The sequence below is a fragment of the Cololabis saira genome, chromosome 23 (assembly GCF_033807715.1).
Source record: "Cololabis saira isolate AMF1-May2022 chromosome 23, fColSai1.1, whole genome shotgun sequence".
Taxonomy (NCBI): domain Eukaryota; kingdom Metazoa; phylum Chordata; class Actinopteri; order Beloniformes; family Belonidae; genus Cololabis; species Cololabis saira.
In genome coordinates this window covers 15,506,770-15,528,971 of record NC_084609.1, presented here as the reverse complement: position 1 = coordinate 15,528,971, position 22,202 = coordinate 15,506,770, and the positions used below count along the sequence as shown (strand labels likewise).

At 41.0% G+C, this 22,202-nt stretch overlaps 1 protein-coding gene across 5 annotated transcripts in view; it reads left to right on the top strand.

Annotated features, from left to right (window-relative positions):
* The window catches only part of abcc9 (ATP-binding cassette, sub-family C (CFTR/MRP), member 9), a 70,943-nt gene that overhangs the window by 9,754 nt on the left and 38,987 nt on the right, over nt 1-22,202 (top strand). For all 5 annotated transcript variants that reach the window (XR_009770874.1, XR_009770873.1, XM_061714981.1 and 2 more), the window contains 14 exons: nt 2,957-3,098; nt 3,249-3,370; nt 3,723-3,889; nt 4,012-4,113; nt 4,209-4,349; nt 4,470-4,661; nt 9,437-9,601; nt 10,436-10,591; nt 10,851-10,985; nt 11,105-11,267; nt 14,468-14,508; nt 14,621-14,763; nt 14,967-15,075; nt 18,042-18,149. Coding sequence is in view for 3 of the 5 variants with exons in the window: in XM_061714981.1 (XP_061570965.1) it covers nt 2,957-3,098; nt 3,249-3,370; nt 3,723-3,889; nt 4,012-4,113; nt 4,209-4,349; nt 4,470-4,661; nt 9,437-9,601; nt 10,436-10,591; nt 10,851-10,985; nt 11,105-11,267; nt 14,468-14,508; nt 14,621-14,763; nt 14,967-15,075; nt 18,042-18,149 (1,886 nt within the window). In the remaining 2 variants the exon portion in view is untranslated. The remainder of the gene's footprint in view (nt 1-2,956; nt 3,099-3,248; nt 3,371-3,722; nt 3,890-4,011; nt 4,114-4,208; nt 4,350-4,469; nt 4,662-9,436; nt 9,602-10,435; nt 10,592-10,850; nt 10,986-11,104; nt 11,268-14,467; nt 14,509-14,620; nt 14,764-14,966; nt 15,076-18,041; nt 18,150-22,202) is intronic.

Genomic DNA, 22,202 nt, shown 5'->3' with positions numbered 1-22,202 from the left:
GGGTCAGGATGGGAGAGCACAGGCGCCTTAGTAAATAGGCCCTTCAGTGTCCTAAACGCTGACTCTGCCTCAGGGGTCCAGCAAAAAGGACGAAGGGTGGAGGTGAGCGCAGTGAGAGGGGCAGCGACCCGACTGAACCCTGGGACAAACCGTCTATAAAAATTGGCAAACCCCAAGAAGCGCCGGAGTTGGGTCTTGTCAGTAGGGGTAGGCCAGTCCTCCACATGATTCCCAGAAAGCGTCAATGTGAGAGGAGCAGTGCAGTGCGTAACCTTACCTAGAGAGTGGCCATCTAAGGCTTGGACGGTGCAGGTGGAGTCAAGGGGAACGAGTGGGATACCAGCTTGACGGGCTAAGGAGATGTCTATCAAACACTCGTCCGCCCCTGAATCCACCAGTGCGCTAACCGAGAGTGACTCAGTGCCCCAAGAAAGAGTGGCAGGGAAAAGATGGTTCTTGGGTTGGGGTAGTGTGGTCTTGCTCACCAGGATCCCCTTAGCTAGTGAGCCAGGTATTTTTGGGCAGGCAGGGCAGGCTCTGATGAAGTGCCCCTTCTTCCCACAATAGAGACAGAGTCGACCCCGCATACGCTCCTCTCGTTCCTCAGGCCGGAGGCGTGGCCTGGCCACCTTCAGGGGTTCATCAGAGGCTCCTCCGGATGATGGTTTAGGTGAGAGAGGGAATGTGGGGCCCGATGGGTAACTTCCACCACCATCGGGGTTAATAGGGGAACAGGCTGTGTATGCTCTGGGTGTGGCCCCTGAGCGTTGAGCATGTTCCTGGCGTCTCTCTCTCAGGCGTGCATCCATCTGCAGAGCAAGGGTGACCAGAGCGTTGAGGGTAGTGGGTGGGTCTCTTCCGACGATCAGATCCTTTATTGCGTCACTCAGACCTCTCCGGTACGCGCTCCGGAGAGCCAGGTCACCCCACCCACTGTCTGCGGCAATCACCCGAAAGTCCAGGGTGTAGTCGGCGACAGAGCGAGTCCCCTGCTGGAGGGTGTGTAGCCGGCTGGCCGCGTCCGCCCCGTCCGCCGGGTGATCAAACACCAGTCTGAACTCTGCAAGGAATCTCTCATAGTCCTTGGAGAGGGACCCATCCTGGCCAACGGCTGCAATGGCCCAGCTGAGGGCTTTGTCCGAGAGGAGGGATATGATCAGGGCGATCCGGGCCTCGTCGGACCCATAACGTGAGGGCCGGTGGGTAAACAGGAGTTGGCACTGACCGAGAAACCCCTTGCACTGGGCAAAATTTCCAGAATAACTCTTGGGACATGGGAGTTTGGGCTCTGTGCTAGGTTCAGGAGGGTTATGAACAGATGAGACCAAGGGGCTGGGCTGAGGGGCTGCAGAAGGGCCGCTAAGCCGGGAGACGACCTCGGTCAGGGAAGCGAGCTGAGCGCCAATGGTCACCAGGGCAGCAGCGTTGGTGTGGGAGGTGGTCTGGAGAGTTGAAACCTCCCCTGTGACCAGGGTGAAGGCCTGGGTGAGCTGGTTGTTAAGGCCTGCTAGCTGGGCATCATGCTCGCGGACTCTGATTTGGAGGGTCTCGGGGTCAGGGAGCTTGGGCATAGTGGCGGGTGGGGCACCCGCCTGTCTGGGTTGGCTAGGGTTCATATTTGGCTTGATTGTTCTGTAGGGTCCAACCCCAAAACCTGAGGTGAACCCGAGTAGCCAACCACAAACAGGCAGGAGACCAAACAATTGAAATAAAGAGCCAGATGGCTGTTTATTAAGGTGAAGGGGAAAAAACTGACTCAGGGGTTGATCCGGAGGGGAAGGCAGAGGAAACGGGGGAGTGATGGTTGGGGGTCCAGGAGACCAGGGTCAGTCGTGAGTTGGCAGCTGGGGGGGGGTCACGGAGATCCACGAGAATGGCTGCGAGGGGAACAGAGGCGTCGAGGAGGGGTCCAGGGAGGCAACGTAGACACAGGAACAAAAAAGCCTTGGGACAAAAAACAAAGAGGGATTAATGTAAGCACGACACAAAGGTTCAAACTCGAGGGCTGAAAAAAGCTAGAGAAAGTTTCTCGAAGGGCCTGATTTAGTTACCGCATGGGTTCAGTACAATCAAGCACTGAGTGAAGGTCCAGGTCTTCTTTTAAGCCTGGGCTGGTGATTAGTGGCAGCTGAGGTAGATGGCTGATCAGCAGCACCTGTGCTGCTGGCTCTCCCAGCCAGAGGAGGAGGACTCCTAACAGTAATGGTGTTTAGAAATCGTTTTGAGCAACACAAAAAAATGATCTGAGCCAGGCCCTCCAAAGCGCTGCCAGGAATGCTGACACAATGCTCATAACGAGTTATTAAAATATTATGATGCACTGTGTTGTAGGTGGCTGTGAAGTCTGAAGAACAAGGTTCAGGTTCCTGAATCCTGACAGATGCGTAGCCAGGAGGGTGCCATTAAAAACCTTCAGCAGTGCAAATTCAGGCTGTAAATAGATTTAAAACGAGACTGAAAAACTTAAAGGACATCATTTTTACCTATACTGGCTTTCAAGGCCAAGATGAAGAGACTAGGAACATAGTAGTAGTAGGAGGAGGTGAGGAGTTCTCCGAATGTAAGATGTCATAACGTAAAGAAGCTTAATGTTATTTGCACATTCCCCCACTTTTTCTCCCACATGCTCACTAATTTCCTGTGAATTACCTGCTTTAATCACAAATGGGTTTAACCAGCTATTACACACGCTTTGTGCCAGACAGCTGGCAGGTTACAGTGGAAACAGTTTTTGGCCTTAATAAATCTGACATTTGTGTTTTCAATACATTTCTGAATTTGAAGGGTGTAATGCTTTTGTAAAACTGCCTGGACATGGATGCAGTTCATTGCCATCACTTTGAAGATGTATGTGAAAGGGTGTGAAACAACAGGGCTTGAAAAAAACGTTGCCTTTTTTTCCCCAACGGGCTGAGATTCGCTTCCTGTATAACATTGTTTTGTGTTTTTCTGCCAGGATGGGGCAGTCAGAGCTCAAAGGTGCAGATCCACCATAACACGTGGCTTCATTTCCCCGGCCACAACATGAGATGGATCCTCACCTTCTTGCTGCTGTTTGTCCACGTGTGTGAGTTTGCGGAGGGCATCGTCTCCAACAAGTGAGTCTTCAGAGACATATTCTTTTATTCAAAAATATAAATCTGATTTCTATTGTCCGTATTGTCTTTCTTTGAATAGATAATACTTGTGAAAATGATTTTGTTTATCAGTTTTTTTTAAACATGTGTTGTGTTTGGGATTGGGTGTAGTGTGATGGATAGCAACCACCTTCATCTCTTTATGCCAGCATTCATGGGTTTCATCGCAGCCACTACATCCGTGGTTTACTACCACAACATAGAAACATCCAACTTCCCCAAACTGCTGCTTGGTAAGATGATTGTCCCTACTCTTTTTTTGTTCATCTATAGTCTTTGTTTATCCTGAAGACTTTGAATTGTAGCTCTTTTAGGTTAGGAAAACTGTGTACTCTGTGTCTTGGAAAGCTGGAGTTTGTACCATATGTTAAAAATGAATGAACAAGTGAAAATGGAAATGGCCCTCAGCTTTCAAGCATTTTCAGGAAGGTAACAGAAGTGATGCTGATGATGGGATTTTACCCGTGATACCTTTAAATTGACTCAACGAAGAGTTTTACAGTTTCCCCTCTTTGGAATTGTTTAAAAATAGCATATTCAATAAGTATTTGAACTGAAACAACAGCCCTGTGTCTTCTCTTACAGTCCTTTTCATCTACTGGGTGTTGGGCTTCATCACAAAGTCCATTAAGCTGTGGAAGTTTGCAGAGTTCAGTGTTGGACCACAACATCTGAGGTTCTGCATCACGGCTCTGCTAGTCATCCTGTACGGACTTCTGATGGCTGTGGAGATAAATGTCATCCGAGTCAGGGTTTGTTGCCTCGTTTCATTTGAAATCAGTGAAACCTAAAGCAAAACAAGAAGAATCCTGTTGGTACTCAAGGTTCTCAATGTGACATCATTGACATTGTTTTGCTCTTTGTGCTCTTGTAGAAATACGTATTCTTTGCCAACCCTCAGAAGGTGAAGCCACCTGAAGATTTGCAGGATTTAGGGGTTCGCTTTCTGCAGCCGTTTGTCAACCTCCTCTCTAAGGTAGGTTTTCCAACTGCAAGTCTAAACGTGTGTTCCTGGAGCAAAACTTGTCTGCAAATCACAGAAAATGGAGCAAATACTTGGCACATTTTTAGGCAACATATTGGTGGATGAATCCTCTCATCATGGGAGCCCATAAGCGGCCAATAGAGCTCAAGAAGATTGGCAAGCTGCCCATCGCGATGAGGGCCCTCACCAACTACCTGCGGCTCAAAGATGCCTATGAGGATCAGAGGGTGAGCAGATGGAGGCCCAAAACTGATGGAAAGCAGTTTTACAGCTTTATTAATGGATGTTTACCTTGTTTTAAGCTATCCAAAAATAAACAAGCACTTCATTGATCCCTCTCCTTAAAGACAGCTGAAGACCCGGAGCGAGCGCCATCAATCTGGCGCTCCATGTATCGAGCGTTTGGCCGTCCCATCCTCCTCAGTAGCACCTTCCGGTACTTGGCAGACCTGCTTGGCTTCGCTGGTCCGCTCTGCATCTCTGGCATAGTGGAGTACATGAACAAAAAGGATGATGTTGCATCAGGAGACAGTAATAAGGTGGGTGTGTCTGTATGCTTTTGTAATCTATTTTGTTTCTCTTGCACGCAGGCTCTAAGGTAGAGAAAGGACTCAGCTCATTATGTCATTTCAGACCGTTCAGAAGCAAAATGAGGTCCTTAGCTGTATTTGTTTCAGACTGTTTTCTCCAAAGAATTTACATATTTTTCAAGGCCTGCTCACCACCACACTCTAATGAGCTCAAGCAACTCTGTTAGGTTGCTTTATTTTGATGGTTTAGCTACACGATCATGATGTGAATCTTAAATCATCTGGATATCGCCTTTGTTTTAAACACCTATTTGTGGCTCAGTTTTTTGGTAAGACTTACGGATGAATGCACAAATCCCTCATGGCAACTGTGCACGGTGGAGGAAGCATAATAATAGGGACCCCAGGACCTGAATGTCTCAATCGATCAAAGGATTCCGGAGTCAAATGTGAAGGCATCGTACCAACAGCTAAAACTGGGCTGAAATTGGTTCATGAAAAAACACACGCAAGCAAATGTACATCAGATTGGCTGGAAAAGAAAAATGATTGAGGTTTTGCAATTACCCGATCAAAGGCATTTGGAATTCCCAGTTTAATTACTTTAAGTTGTTGCTGCTAAGGATAGTACTACAAGCTCTTGAATTATAGGGGAATACTTTATTTTATGCTGCTTACCTTTTTTTTTTGGTTCGTTTAGTTTTTTTAGAGATGCAATGACACCTCTGTGGTGTATTGTTGTTACTGCTGCGACTGTATTTCCCTCATTTACTGATTTTCTAAGGATGAGATTGCTTTCATTATGTCCTGGTATGTAAAGCCTAAAAAGTGAAAAAAACAGCATTTTCGCACCGGTGTGTACCTACAAATCGAAGCATGTGTGTAGGTGGTGGAGTAGAAGATAGAAGCACCACATTCAAACATCCTTTGTTGAACTGAAATGGCAGCGTGACAAGTTTAACGTCGTCAAATGTTCCCTTCAGAGAAATCATGTCTGAAACTTGAACCGAAGTTTGGGACTGCTGATGTTACTAAAGCCGTCACTGATGCAAACGTCTCGTTAAGTGTTCAGATAAGATGATTGTATTAGAAGTTAAGTGCAGATTAGTGAGACATCATCATTCGCATGTTGTGTTACGGGTGGACCAGTTAACCAACTGATGACTCAGTCCCAGTCCGATGTCACCGGGGCGTTGGTTGCAGTCACCGTGTCACCACTAGGAAGTGTGTGACTGCGTGTTTGAGAGTGTGTGGGAAGATGTGTCTGATAGGATAATATGTCTGTAATGTAATAATGAGACAGTGCTTGAATTACATTACACAAGGCTCACACACGTAAATCTCACTTTGTTAATTTTTTTCTCACACATGGACAAGTTTGTTGGTACCTTTCAACTAAACCAGAAACAGAAAGAGCTAAAAACTGACAAAAGCAATAATAAATAATAATATAAATAATATAGAAGCAAGGGAGTAATTTTAGAGAGCTGACCCAGAGCAGCGGCTAGTTGTATGTTTCAGGTAAAACAGTATTTTATCTCCTTTAATAAAAGTTCAAATGGATCAGTTTGATGTATTCATACTGGACAGGAAGGTTGCCTCAGATGTGATTTCAATTGAGTTTCAAGAGAGGGTTGGACTTGAGTTGCCTAATCCATCCCAGAGTTATTATAGTTAACGAAAACTACTGTAAACTAAACTACAACTAACCAATTAAAAAAATAAAATAAAATTACTGATGCGCTTGTTGAACTAACTGAAACTTAGCTGAAATAATCAAACAAACTGGAAAACGAGATGAAGATAAAAACTATAAACTCTTTTAAGTTAACTCTGGTCAGTCCCCTGAAAACTGGTGGATATTGATGGAGCTGTAAATATATGTTTTAAAAGGGAGACTCACTTTTTTTTGTAAACAATTTTCTGAGGTCTTGATGAATTTTTGTGGCATGCTTTCATCAAAACACCATAATGATAACCTCAGGCACCTGTATATATGGTCTAAAACAGGGGTCGGCAACCCACGGCTCTAGAGCCACCTCTTTAGCGCCGCCCTAGTGGCTCCCTGGAGCTTTTTCAAACATGTTTGACCTTTTTTTTCCTTTTTTTTTCTTCTTTTTTTCTTCTTTTTTTCCTTTTTTTCTTCCTTTTTCCTTTCCTTTTTAATCGTGACATTTTTACTTTTTTCTCAAAATTTTGACTTTTCTCGACATTTCGACTTTTTTTTGACATTTTGACTTTTTTCTTGACATTTAAACTTTTTTCTCGACATTTAAACTTTTTTCTCGACATTTAAACTTTTTTCTCGACATTTAAACTTTTTTCTCGAAGTGTATAATGAAAAAAAAACTCCCCCAGTTATAACTAATATAGAAACATGCAGCATGTGTTGCCTTCATTCTAAGGCTTATAAAAGACTTTTCATTTTTTGCGGCTCCAGACATATTTGTTTTTTGTGTTTTTGGTCCAATATGGCTCTTTCAACATTTTGGGTTGCCGACTCCTGGTCTAAAACAAAGAAAGACCTGTTAATAAGAATATATCTCCTTAAAATTTGAGCTATCTTACTACAAAGGCTGTGGTACTTTGACTTGGTCTGTCGTACATACTTCATTAAATATGATGGAGATTTCTTCTGGCGGATTCTATTTTTTTCTTGTCAGCAGGGGATGAATAATCCATATAACCTAATGTATCCCATAATTCCTCAGCATTGATTATTACAATCTGCATTAGTTCTTTTTTTTTTTTAATCACATAAGCTGGATCAAATTTGCTACTATTCCTCCACAGTTATTAAAAACAAACCGTCTCCATATGACAGCGTAATGAAGTATATGAAGCAGATAGAGAGAGAGCAGACACGTTTACACACAGTCCATTTGGCAAAGGAGGATCTCCTGGCAGAACTCATTCATATCAACCCCTCTTAAACTCATGCCAGGCTTCTCCAAAGGTCATTGAGCAGTGGAAGCCCACAGGAGAGGCAGAACAGATGCTTTTCTAATGACGCCGTGTTTTCATCTCATCCATTTGGCTGGATGTTGATAGAGTTGACGTTGAGCGCGAGCTGTTGTCAGGTCCATGTCTACCGGTCTAAGTGGGTGTAATGGGCAGTGGAGATAGAGAGCAGAACAGGACTGCACTTCTGAGTCATGTGGGAAATCTCACACTCACGTCACACTCTCTGTGTCGCTTTGATGCAAAGAGAAGGACTGCGATTCATCGCACTGAGGATTTTATAATACCAAACTTTGTTTGTCTGTACAAATCTGTAGTTTTAGATTACTTTATCCATAAATACACCATTTACAGTGCGTGTGTGTATATGAATGTGTGCTACATGGACAGCTTTGTCTATATATATATATATATATATATATATATATATATATATAGAGAGAGAGAGAGAGAGAGAGAGAGAGAGAGAGAGAGAGAGAGAGAGAGAGAGAGAGAGAGAGAGAGAGAGAGAGAGAATATATATATATATATATATATACATATATTAAATCATAATATGAATTTAAAAATGTCTGGAAAGTCATTGGGAACCATTTAAGGACAACACAACTATCAATTGCAGGTGTTTCTGATTAGAATACAGTTCTTTGCCTGACAGTTTGACTACTGACATTTAATCATTTTCAGACAGATGAGCTTTAGACTCCTTTTATTTATTAATAGCTCCCTGAAAAGGTTTTTACTCATCTGGATTGTGCAGTTTCCTACAAATGCCCTGAAAGTGAAAGCTACCGCGGTATGATGAATGCCTCAGTGTAATAGTCCAATAAGGTTTGATAGTCTTCTTTCGTGCGACATTAACTTAAATCGGTTATAGTCGGCCTATAATAGTTTCCATTGCACTTTGTCACAAAAGAAAAGTGAAACTCTGGATTTGTGATAAAGGAAGCGCTGCAGGGGTCTGGGGTTTCCATTGAATGGTGTTTTTTTTCTTCGTCTGAGCTTAACTTTCGAGTTTTAGCGTCGTATATCTACAACTCTGTAGCTCGTCTGCGAAAACAATGAAAAAGGAGATCTTGACTTTGCAAAAGATGGACAAAACGTGCTTAGTTTTGGACAAATTCTTGCGAATGCTGCTACCGCTGAAAACAGAAAATAGAAGATGAAAGTAGCACATTATCATTCATGATTATTCAGAGACAAATGCCCTTATGTAATACAGTAATTCCATGATGATTAAGTAGTGTTATATCACAACTATATCGTACTAATGAGTGCAAAAACAGCTGGAAACTAGATTTTGATGGCTTTAGATTGACCGGCTACGTCTCATCCAGCGCTGCCAGAGACGAGCAAATGATGTACAAACGTTTCACTTTTGCCATAAACTGCACTATCGACACGTCTGGAAAAACCATTGTGGAAGCATAAAAGGGTTTTTGCGATATTTGACTGTTTGTTTTTAAATTAGAGACTTTGCGATGTATCTGGGGGTTATGGAAACGTGACTGTTATTTCTAAATGACCTTTAACAAGTCCATGCTTATCAGTATACGTGAACACTCCCAGCTGATATAAAAACACATTTTGTGAAGGAAGGAAGTAATTCTGATAAGTACTTTCTGCTAAAGTTGTTGTTTTTTTTTTTCTTTAATTAAATGCATGCTTTTATTCTCCATCAATGCAAAGATCAAGATATGTGTTTGCTGATGCACCAACAGATTAGGAGCTCCTGCTGCAGCAATCAAATGAAAAATCTGCAGGATTTAAATGTTTGTACCTGGATTGCCGCATGTAATGTTTTTTTTTGTGTGTATTTGTAGGAAAAGCATTTAGGAGTCTACTTCATGTCTACAACGGAGCTTCTGCAGAACAGCTCAGTCCTGGCTGTTCTGCTCTTCTTGGCTTTAATCCTCCAGAGGACCTTCCTGCAGGCCTCGTACTATGTCACCATAGAAACGGGCATCAACCTGCGGGGAGCTCTGCTGGTGAGGAAGCATCATGGAAAATACTGTTTGGATATCATTCACCTGATGTGACAGCAGTTTATTTGAAACGGTGAAGGAACAGCAGGTTAATAATTACAGCATAAAGAGGTTTATTTGCACGTTGTGTGGCAAGAAATGAGAGCATCAGTGGGATGTTATAAATCTTTAGAAGTGAAGTTAATGGTTTTAATCAAAACATCCAGGGAATATTTCTGCATCATTAAGTTAAGTACATGTAACTCATACATTTATTTGTATGAGTTGCACAGGGGTATTAATCAGTTGGCATTTCAGAAAATGGGGCTTAAACTTGCCATTAATCTTACCTGAAAACCTATACCAGGATCACTTTACCTCCCAGTTTCCTTCATATTTCAGCCACACTAGATATGTTGTCTCGTCATAAGTTTAAAACAGTGACTGGACAGTGATCCAAAAAAGTTGATTTGGGAAAATGACCATCTCAAGGGATTAGTGCATAAATATTGTGACAATGGTGGCGTTTTAGAAACAGCAGGCAAGTGTTAACAAAATAAAGTGTCAGAAACGATTTATATTCCTATTTTTTCTGGTTTTTAATGATTTTAAATGGGAATTTTAAAATGTTGATTTTGCTCTCTCAGATATTAGACTTATTCAGTTTGACGATAAAGAAGTACAGCCATGTTTGTGTAAAGTCAATGGCTTTTTTTTCTTTTTTTTTTAACTGCTAAGGGTTTAATTTTACATATAAGACAGCAGTATGTTATGGGCTGACTATGAACTGATACCAGGACAAGAATGTAATCACATCATGATAACATGAAGCATTGTCTTGTTTTTTGAATGAACCAGGCGATGATTTACAACAAAATCCTGCGCCTGTCCACCTCCAACATGTCCATGGGGGAAATGACACTGGGGCAGATCAACAACCTGGTGGCCATAGAGACCAACCAGCTGATGTGGTTCCTTTTCCTCTGCCCTAACCTGTGGGCTATGCCCGTGCAGGTAATCGAAACCAGGGGTTCCCAGCTGGTCCGGCTTCGGGACCCGCCATCACCCCTTAACAACAAGCTGCGACCAAAATCAAGGAAAATGTTCAACTTCTCAAATTTATTGATGGTGCAGTTTAAACCTCAGATTGCCTAATCTAAACTATGCCTTTAATAGCTAATTATAGCTTTAAATAGGACTTCAAGTGTAGGATTTATACACTTACTATACTAATAATGACATGTATCAGTCAAGTCTTCTCTCGTCTTGGCAGATCGTGATGGGGGTGATCCTTCTCCAGTACTTATTGGGCTTTAGTGCTTTTGTAGGAGCGGCTGTCATAGTTCTGCTGGCTCCAGTTCAGTATCTCATAGCCACAAAACTGGCAGAGACACAGAAAAGCACACTGGTAAGCAGTACATTATTATTATTATTATTTTTAAATATGTTCAACTGACCTTTTCTTAAAATAAATGTTGCATTCAGTAACTGTAATTGCTAACTACTAAATGGTGTTGTGGTTTTCAGGAACACTCCACAGATCGGCTGAAAAAGACGACGGAGATCTTAAAGGGCATAAAGATGCTGAAGCTGTATGCCTGGGAGAATATCTTCTGTGACAGTGTGCTGGAGACCAGAGGCAAAGAACTCACCAGTCTCAAGACATTTGCCATCTACACATCGCTGTCCAGTAAGATGAAGCTCTTATTTCTTTGGGGTGTGGTGGTTCTTGGTCGAGGTGGGCGAGAGGTTGCCTTTCATTTAGGTTGTTTGTCTGACATCACGCTCTGGATACGTCCGTAGTTTAAAGTTTGAGAATTTCTGACCAAAGAGTTAGTTCTTCCTTGTTTAATCGCAAGATGTTCAAAGCAGGACTTTGTCTGCTGAAGATGTGTTGTGATTTGGTTGAATGCAGAACAAGGGTTGCATGATCCAAAAACTATGCTGCAGAAGGAACTGTGCTTGGTTTTTCAAAATATTTGCGGCTGTATTCGGTTATTTTCTAAAATTACCTCTGGACCTGAATATTGAGTTAAAAGCATCTGATCAGGCACTCAAAAGTTAGATTTCAGTGACTACATGTTAACGTTTTGAAAGTGACAATCAGAGTTGCCATGGTAACGGTAAATGTAACCAGAGTTTTCATTGAAGCCCCAAAGGTTTTGCCCTGTCAGAAAGATAAAAAAGTTTATCTTTGCATGATGCAGCCACAAGTGTCGTCATCTCATCGTTCCTCTCCTGCTGATCTGGACTTGGTGTTTCATAAGTCTCATAAGGGTGAAGCTTAATGTTGATCAACGTCAGTTACATCTATGCAAACGTCAGTTATGTCGCTGCAAACATCAGTTACTCTATGCAAACGTCAGTTACTCTATGCAAATGTCAGTTACTCTATGCAAACGTTACGTCAGTTACTCTATGCAAACATCAGTTACTCTATGCAAACGTTACGTCAGTTACTCTATGCAAACGTTACGTCAGTTACTCTATGCAAACGTTACGTCAGTTACTCTATGCAAACATCAGTTACTCTATGCAAACGTCAGTTACTCTATGCAAATGTCAGTTACTCTATGCAAACGTTACGTCAGTTACTCTATGCAAACATCAGTTACTCTATGCAAACGTTACGTCAGTTACTCTATGCAAACGTTACGTCAGTTACTCTATGCAAACATCAGTTACTCTATGCAAACATCAGTTACTCTATGCAAACGTTACATCAGTTACTCTATGCAAACGTTATGTCAGTTACTCTATGCAAACGTTACGTCAGTTACTCTATGCAAACATCAGTTACTCTATGCAAACATCAGTTACTCTATGCAAACATCAGTTACTCTATGCAAACGTCAGTTACTCTATGCAAATGTCAGTTACTCTATGCAAACGTTACGTCAGTTACTCTATGCAAACATCAGTTACTCTATGCAAACGTTACGTCAGTTACTCTATGCAAACGTTACGTCAGTTACTCTATGCAAACGTTACGTCAGTTACTCTATGCAAACATCAGTTACTCTATGCAAACATCAGTTACTCTATGCAAACATCAGTTACTCTATGCAAACGTTATGTCAGTTACTCTATGCAAACGTTACATCAGTTACTTTATGCAAACGTTATGTCAGTTACTCTATGCAAACATCAGTTACTCTATGCAAACGTTACGTCAGTTACTTTATGCAAACGTTATGTCAGTTACTCTATGCAAACGTTACGTCAGTTACTCTATGCAAACGTTACGTCAGTTACTCTATGCAAACGTCAGTTACTCTATGCAAACATCAGTTACTCTATGCAAACGTTACGTCAGTTACTCTATGCAAACGTTATGTCAGTTACTCTATGCAAACGTTACGTCAGTTACTCTATGCAAACGTCAGTTACTCTATGCAAACGTTATGTCAGTTACTCTATGCAAACGTTACGTCAGTTACTCTATGCAAACGTCAGTTACTCTATGCAAACATCAGTTACTCTATACAAACGTTACGTCAGTTACTCTATGCAAACATCAGTTACTCTATGCAAACGTTACGTCAGTTACTCTATGCAAACGTTACGTCAGTTACTCTAAGCAAACATCAGTTACTCTATGCAAACGTCACATCAGTTCCTCTATGCAAACATCAGTTACTCTATGCAAACGTTACGTCAGTTACTCTATGCAAACGTTACGTCAGTTACTCTAAGCAAACATCAGTTACTCTATGCAAACGTCACATCAGTTCCTCTATGCAAACATCACATCAGTTCCTCTATGCAAACATCAGTTACTCTATGCAAACGTTACGTCAGTTACTCTATGCAAACGTCAGGTACTCTATGCAAACATCAGTTACTCTATGCAAACGTTAGTTACTCTATGCAAACGTCAGTTACTCTATGCAAACATCAGTTAGTCTATGCAAACATCAGTTACTCTATGCAAACATCAGTTACTCTATGCAAACATCAGTTACTCTATGCAAACGTTAGTTACTCTATGCAAACGTCAGTTACTCTATGCAAACGTCAGTGACGTCGCTGCAAGCATCAGTTACTCTCTCTCTCTATATATATATATATATATATGTATATATATATATATATATATATATATATATATATATATATATATATATATATATATATATATATATATATATATATATAGTCTAAAAACAAAGTTTTTACCCAAATCTCACATTCACTGTGAGAGTCGCACAAACAACCCGTTGACACGGTTTCACCTCATATCAATGTTATCTCAAGCTGTGAACTGAATCAACTATTAAAATCTGTTTAATCTATTCTGCAGGCTGCCACCACTCTCCTACATATGGCACTCTAGTTATTATGCAAGAATTCAAAGTTTGACACACTGTTCCATAGAGGGAACAGGACCCTTGTTTAGTTGCTAGGTGCTGTAAAGCATCTGTCATTGATCAGTAGCATTGATTTGCTGCATCCTGAGCTGCGCTCTGTACTTATTTTTATCTTGAATCGGATTGATAGGATCTGCAAAAGCATTAACCTCTTTTTGGTCATAGGATGAATCATGTGTTTGTTATGTAGGTTATTTGTAACTAATGTTTTTGGAATATATAGCATTATTTTGGCATCATGTTTAGAACTCCTGCCCTAGAATGATCTGATAAACTGAGGGAGGTGGTCATAGATGATCAGATCATGGAAAATTAGTTGACTGACTATCCATGTGGAGCAGTTTTAGGGAAAAAAATTAAATTAACGAGTGACAAGGTACAAAAAATACAAACAAAAATACAACATATTGGAATTCGGTCATCAACAATCTCGATGGCGTCGAGCTTTGAGCCACCGAGCTTCAAATAGTAACCTCCCTCTGCTGTGGAATTTAAGAGCTGTTTTTTTTTCTGTGTGCAGTTTTCATGAACGCTGCTATTCCCATCGCTGCCGTTCTTGCGGTAAGGTGTTTTTCAATGTTTTTAGTCATACATGCATTTTACACCTTTTGCCAAATGTTTTGCCAAATGTGAGAAATATTAAGATATTAAAGTGTAAAATCCTTTCTTGTAGACATTTGTGACGCATCACTTCACCAATACAGAAGGCCTTACACCCTCGCAGGCCTTCGCGGCTCTGGCCTTGTTTCATATTCTGGTCACCCCTCTCTTCCTGCTCTCCACTGTCGTCAGATTTGCTGTGAAAGCTCTCATCAGGTGAGTTGCCCTGACTGCTGTCACTGGTACTGGTGAGGACAAGAGGGATGGGGACTTAGGAAGTCAAACTGGACTTGGTTACAGTGGTAAATCTCATACAAGGAATCTGAATGAAAGCTGGCTGCAGAGAAGAGAAACAGGAAACTCCTGAGAGATTGTCGGTATTTGAATCTTAACTTCTCATGGACTCGTGTGTCTTACAGTGTCCAGAAGCTTGGAGAGTTTCTCCAGAGTGATGAAATTGGAGACGACAGCTGGAGAAATGGGGACATATCAGTATCGTTGGACGCCGGAAAAAAACACCTGGGCATGGTGAGTGCTACTGATACCAGATCAATGAACAGAACTGACAGCAAATGTAGCAGTCAGTCTTATGTTTTATAGTCAAACATTTGTGTTTTGTCTGAAAATCAATGATTCGTAACTGCTTTCGTAACTTTTAGTGCTGAGATGTGTGTAAAACATAATATCCTCCCTCCCTCTTTGTTGTTTTTGATAGATAGGTAAATAAGAAAGCAGATAAAAACAATTTTTTTTTTACATGTTATGGTAAAACCTGAAAACCCCCCCGAATACCCAAATTTAATTTGTAAAGCAGTAAAAACTTGTTACCTGTCTTTTTATCTGCCCTATTTTTTTCTGCCCTCTATCTGAAAAATTGGGTTTGCAAAATTATTCACCCCCCTTAAGTTAATACTTTGTAGCGCCACCTTTTGCTGCGATTACAGTTCTAAGTCACTTGGGGTTTGTCTCTATCAGTTTTGCACATCGAGAGACTGAACTTTTTGCCCATTCCTCCTTGCAAAACAGCTCGAGCTCAGTGAGGTTGGATGGAGAGTGTTTGTGAACAGCAGTTTTCAGTTCTTTCCACAAATTCTCGATTGGATTCAGGTCTGGACTTTGACTTGGCCATTCTAACACCTGGATATGTTTTTTGTGAACCATTCCATTGTTGATTTTGCTTTATATTTTGGATCATTGTCTTGTTGGAAGACAAATCTCCGTCCCAGTCTCAGGTCTTTTGCATCAGGTTTTCTTCCAGAATGGTCCTGTATTTGGCTCCATCCATCTTCCCATCAATTGTAACCATCTTCCCTGTCCCTGCTGAAGAAAAGCAGGCCCAAACCATGATGCTGCCACCACCATGTTTGACAGTGGGGATGGTGTGTTGAGGGTGATGAGCTGTGTTGCTTTTACGGCAAACATAACGTCTTGCATTGTTGCCAAAAAGTTCGATTTTGGTCTGATCTGACCAGAGCAGCTTCTTCCACATGTTTGGTGTGTCTCCCAGGTGGCTTGTGGCAAACTTTAAACGACACTTTGTATGGATATCTTTAAGAAATGGCTTTCTTCTTGCCACTCTTCCATAAAGGCCAGAATTGTGCAGTATACGACTGATTGTTGTCGTATGGACAGAGTATCCCACCTCAGCTGTAGAGCTCTGCAGTTCATCCAGAGTGATCATGGGCCTCTTAGCTGCATCTCTGATCAGTCTTCTCCTTGTATGAGCTGGAAGTGTAGAGGGACGGCCAGGTCTTGGTAGATTTGCAGTGGTCTGATACTCCTTCCATTTCAATATTATTCCTTTGCACAGTGCTCCTTGGGATGTTTAAAAGCTTGGGAAATATTTTGTATCCAAATCCAGCTTTAAACTTCTCCACAACAGTATCTCGGACCTGCCTGGTGTGTTCCTTGTTCTTCATGATGCTCTCTGCGCTTTAAACGACCTCTGAGACGATCACGGTGCAGGTGCATTTATACGGAGACGTGATTACACACTGGTGGATTCCATTTATCATCATTAGTCATTTAGGTCAAGACTGGATCATTCAGAGATCCTCACTGAACTTCTGGACAGAGTTTGCTGCACTGAAAGTAAAGGGGGTGAATAATTTTGCACGGCCACTTTTTCAGTTTTTTATTTGTTAAAAAAGTTTGAAATATCCAATACACTTCATTCCACTTCATGATTGTATCCCACTTGTTGTTGATTCTTCACAACAAATTGCAATTTTCTATCTTTATGTTTGAAGCCTAAAATGTGGCAAAAGGTCACAAAGTTCAAGGGGGCCAAATACTTTCGCAAGGCACTGTGTGTGTATATATATATATATATATATATATATATATATATATATATATATATATATATATATATATATATATATATATATATATATACTCACAGGACCTGACGAAACACGTGTCTTATCAGTCAGGAGAGAGGAGAACCAAGGAAGTCCAGTCTGAGCCGTTTTTATCACATCTGATCAGAATCACATCTTAGCGACTCATTATTCTCATTACTCATTACTCATCACATTATTTAGCCCAAGTGGTCAGACTCGTTTCCTCGCTGACGTTTTCTAATCCACATGGTTGCTATGGTAACCTGCACATATAGACCTGATGTAAACAAACCAAAATGGAGGATGTTAAACTGGCTTCATCGCTGTCTCAAATGCTTACGTGAAGCCTCGATGCTAATTTTCTGCAAGTCACAAGAAAGTGCCAGAGTCGGAGGATGCTTTTGTGCGCAACTTTATTTCAGGCAGCTTCCTTCTCAGGTAGGTTAGATGTTAACTAAGAGGAACTAATGGATAAAAATACACGCACATTTCAAATCCCGTTTCAGCAACCAGACCATTCAGATTGAGATGCATTTATGATGTGTTCTGAGTCTAATTTGACCAATCAAATAAAATCTAGCTAAACACAATCTATATATGCTGAAAATCTGAATTAAAAGTAAAACACGAAAACAGCAGGTTATATCGTAGAAGAAAACCAGACTTAACCAAACAGGTAAACTGAAACCCCAAACCATAACACATGCAGTAGCTGCATAAAGATTTATAGTCCTCAGAGGATACAACCTTGTATTAAACCTTTCCTCACTTTAGCGGACGACTGAGTCCATGTCCAACATCAGTAAATGTTGCAAAAAGCCTTAAATTCACCAAGCTCTGATAGTTAGCATTTTATTTCTGAAGTCAGTTAGGCTCACTCCGGAGATTTGTGGAGAGGCATAACTACAGTATATATCATTTTAATAAAATAGCTTTACATAAAGGACAAAGCAAGTTATGTGTCGATATCAACAAAACCTCATATCAGCAAAATGGAACTGAAATTACAAGAGTTGCATCTTCTCCCCCCCTGGAACTGAAGCTCCCAGAGATTTTGACTGTTTATTATGAAATACTATCTTAAAATCTCATTGTTTTTTTCTTCTCACTCCCATATTGATCCCGTGTCCTTTTGACATCCCTCTCAAGACCAAAGCCATCAACAGGAAGCAGCCAATGCGCTACCAGATGGACCACTACGAGCAGCCGAGCAGGCGGCAGATGAGACCCACGGAGACGGAGGATGTGGCTGTAAAGGTCAGGGTCAAAGTTCATAAGTTGGGGAATAACTAAACAGAGAAGAAATATAATGAATCACAGGACTTACAAAAAAAGAGGTAAAAGGTCAAAGATAAGGAAAAATGGAGCTTAAAGAAAAATCAGTTATTGGAATTGATGAACATGTAAACGTCTATTTTATTTGACACAACAGAATGACAATAGAGTAAACCGACAGTGGCAATTAAGAATACATGTTTTTGTATTATAAAGTAATAAAATGTATAATTACCAATCAACATTAAAAATGGACGATAAAGAACAGAAGAAATTGCAATTAGAATTATATCAACAAATGGCCTTAAGCTGTAAATTAGCAGATGTGTCACATCGTGAATGTTTGTTCATCGTGGGTCGCGTGGAGCATACATGTGACATGTCTTTGTGTGTGCGAGTGTGTCTTCTCAGGAAGTGTAGCATTCACACGAGAATTCGTTGGCCCTTAAAGGGCCTTGTGAGTGTGTCTCGAGGTTTCTCAGCCCCTCTGTGAAGGCTCCTCTTCCCCTCTCATCCCTGTGGAGTGACGCTACCATCGAGGCAGCCGGCTGCTAATTAGAGCTGAACATGCCCTTATTTTCCTACACTAAACACATTCCACGTTGACTTGTTAAGTATTGTATTATATTAGCTTATCACTGCAATTCATTTAAAAAAAAGATATCATCATTAGTTTGCATCACAGAATCCCAAATGTCATAGTTCCCCTACGCCGCTTTGACGTCCTCCTCTCCTTTGGGATGGCCTTTGCTCAGCTTAACGCCGAGCAGTCAGCGTTCCAGCTCATGCCGGAGGTGTCAGAGAGCCAGACTGACGTCAGGGCTCCGTGCAGACTCACACACCACACTGCTGAAATTATGTCTTTATGGACGTGACTCTGTACTGGAGAATAGTATCGTTTGACACACTGAACACAACTCTGTAGTAACTCTGTAGTAAAGTTGCAGATATAGAGTAGTATTCATTAAATAAATCATGTTTTTGTCACATTTTAATTTAAGGATTTCAATTTCAATTCAATTCAAAGTCTTTATTTTGAACGCGATAGTGTAAGGTAACAGACATGCTTGAACATTTAAACGATGAATGCAAGACACTTTTTTTTGGTAGCAGCAGCAGTCTTGACATGTTCGAAAAGGAGCAACAAGAAGTAAAAAACAGAAATCCTACACCTTAAACTCAATATGATTCTTTCAGATGGACCCTCTTTATTAGATATAAAAAATCTTGACATATTTAGAAGTTACATGAACAGTAAGAGTTATTATTGCCATGTGCAGTTATATCTCACTGTATATATACACTGTTTACCCCGAGTCCCTGTATTCACCCATACATAAAAGTATACATTATTTATGATGTGGATTTATATTCACCCGTGTACAATCTTATTCATTAAAAGCATTCTTACTCAGATATTTATACACGCATTAAAGCATACATATACACATACAGTACAGACCAAAAGTTTGGACACACCTTCTCATTCAAACGAATGGGGATTACAGGTCCAGTCCCCCCACCAACCCTTCACCCAACACCCCCCGTGAGAACAAGAACAGAACCAGGAAGTCCCCCGTCCCGATTGGCCCAGACGAGGCACCTCACCAACACTAGTACCCGGGCCCCCCACAGCAACACGCAAAAGCCAGCGCAGACGCTCCCCACCATCCCCCGCCAGCCACATAGTCATCCCTACCCCACAACGGGAGCCCCCCCTGCGATCCCTGGGGCGGGTCGGGGGCGCCCACCCAACCCGCCCCAGGGGCCACAGGTTTTATTTTCCAATTTAGAAAACATCACTCACATTCTGATAAGTCTTGCTTTCATTTTATTTTTAATTTACGCAAAAAATGTTACATTTTCGTCTTCACTTGTGTTTACAGCTTTAAGACCATTTCCTGTAGATTAGTACATGATGTATTAGTGATCTTTTTTAGATTATCCAGCTCTGATCCCCAGTGAGAACCCATATACAATGTGATTATTATTATTTCACTCCCTGTTTTCCATATCTTATCTCCTCTTCCGGTCCTCCCTCCTCCTTCCCTGTGATATCCGACTAAGATTTCCATTTTTTTCCATTCTGCTGTGGAAAACAAAAAATCCTTCAGACCTGAGACTTACAGTAACTCCGTGATGTCCAACCTATGTTTACACTTCTGACGCTTTCACAATTTAATAATGTTTCTGTTTATTTGGGGACAAGTTGTGACGTGACAGTAAGGGAAGTTGAATTCTTCATAAAACTTGTCTTGATGTAGTTTTTTTGAAGCGTATGAAACAAGAAAAGATTTAAGAAAGCTCTTCTTGAGCGTTTCGTATTTCCCATCAAAGAAACAAAGGTGTTCATATCTCGAGATGCCTTTCAGGGATAAGTGACATGAGGAACTGTGGAGGAAAAGCTTCAGGGGATTGTCAGATAAAATAAACATGAAATATAAACCAATAAATGCAGCAGATGGGAGGAATGTAAACTTGAGTCGTAGGAGGAAGCAGGGGTGCAGAGCTGCAATTAGATCCTAAGGTTTGTTACATTCAGTAAATGTATATGCACGTTTTAGTCGAGTTAGGGCCATAGCTGGGCTCCTTACTTTGACCCAAAATAGATACACGTGAACGGATTCACTTTACCGACAAGTGACAAGCATTCAACTCACAGGCAGTGTGCGTTTCCCGCCTACTTATTACTCCACACACAAAAACAACAGACACAGCATATTTTTGGATTAGCGGATGGCAGCAAATTATAAAAAACTGCAAACAAACAGTGAATAGGACCAACTTACTGCTTTCTGCTTTTTGCACATCCTGTTCGCTTTAGTTTTGTATTTTCTTCTTTGCATTGCTCAAAGCCAATGCAGAGATTTTTTTTTTTATCTGTCATTATTATTCTCTCTTTTTACCCCTGTCTCAGACCCCCAGCCGAACTCTGGAGCATGTGCAGGGTGCATAGGCCATTCCCCTCACATGGAGTGTTTACGTGCAAGAATTGGCTCAAAATTCATCCGCAGTATCTGGTCATGTTAGTCTGAATATGAGAAGTTTGGATTAGTTCAATGTCATTCAGACCAAGATGGTTAAATGTATTTTAAAAGTAAGGCAAAGCAAGGCACATATATTTGTATAGCACATTTCATGTACAAGACAATTCAAAGTGCTTTACTGTACATACATTTTTTTTAAATGCATTTAAAAGTAAAAGAGTTTAAAAGTGGTATTTAAAGACAGACAGATATCGTTTAAAAATAATTAAACAAATGAGATGCAAAAAATAAAGGTTGCAGTGCATTATGGTGGATTACTGAAATTCAGTAAATAAAAAGGTTTTCCACCTTGATTTAAAGCAACTGAGAGTTTCAGAAGCCCTGGTGCATTCTGGGGGTTTGTTCCACAGGTGAGCTGCATAAAAGCTGAAAGCTGCCTCACCGTGTTTGGTTATAACTCTGGGTACAGAAAGTAAGCCATGACGATCTAAGGGTTCTGGTTGGTTCATATGGACCAGGAGATCAGAGATGTATTTTGGTCCGAGAACATTCAGATATTTATAAACCAACAGCAGGATTTTAACATCTATTCTGTGCCAGACAGGAAGCCAGTGTAAAGATCTAAGAACTGGAGTTATATGGTCAATTCTCTTGGTCTTAGTGAGTACTCGGGCAGCAGCATTCTGAACTAACTGCGGCGGTCTCTTGCTGAGACATCAGTCCTTTAATCCTCTATGTTATTTAGGTGACAATAGCCTGACTTCACTACTGTCTTGATGACGTTAAAATTCAGATCTGAGTCCAGCGCCACTCCCAGATTTCTAGCTTGGCTCTTTGTTCGTCGTTTTACTGTTTGAAGCTGAGTGCTGACTTTTAATCTTTCTTCCTTGGCTCCCAACACTCTTATTTCTTGTTGTTTTCATTTCACTGGAGAAAATCCTGGCAACTCCATTCTTTAATTTGATCAATGTTTGAATTGGATTATAATCTCATGGTGAGATGGTTATATAGATTTGTGTGTCATCTGCGTAGGTACAATAAAACATTT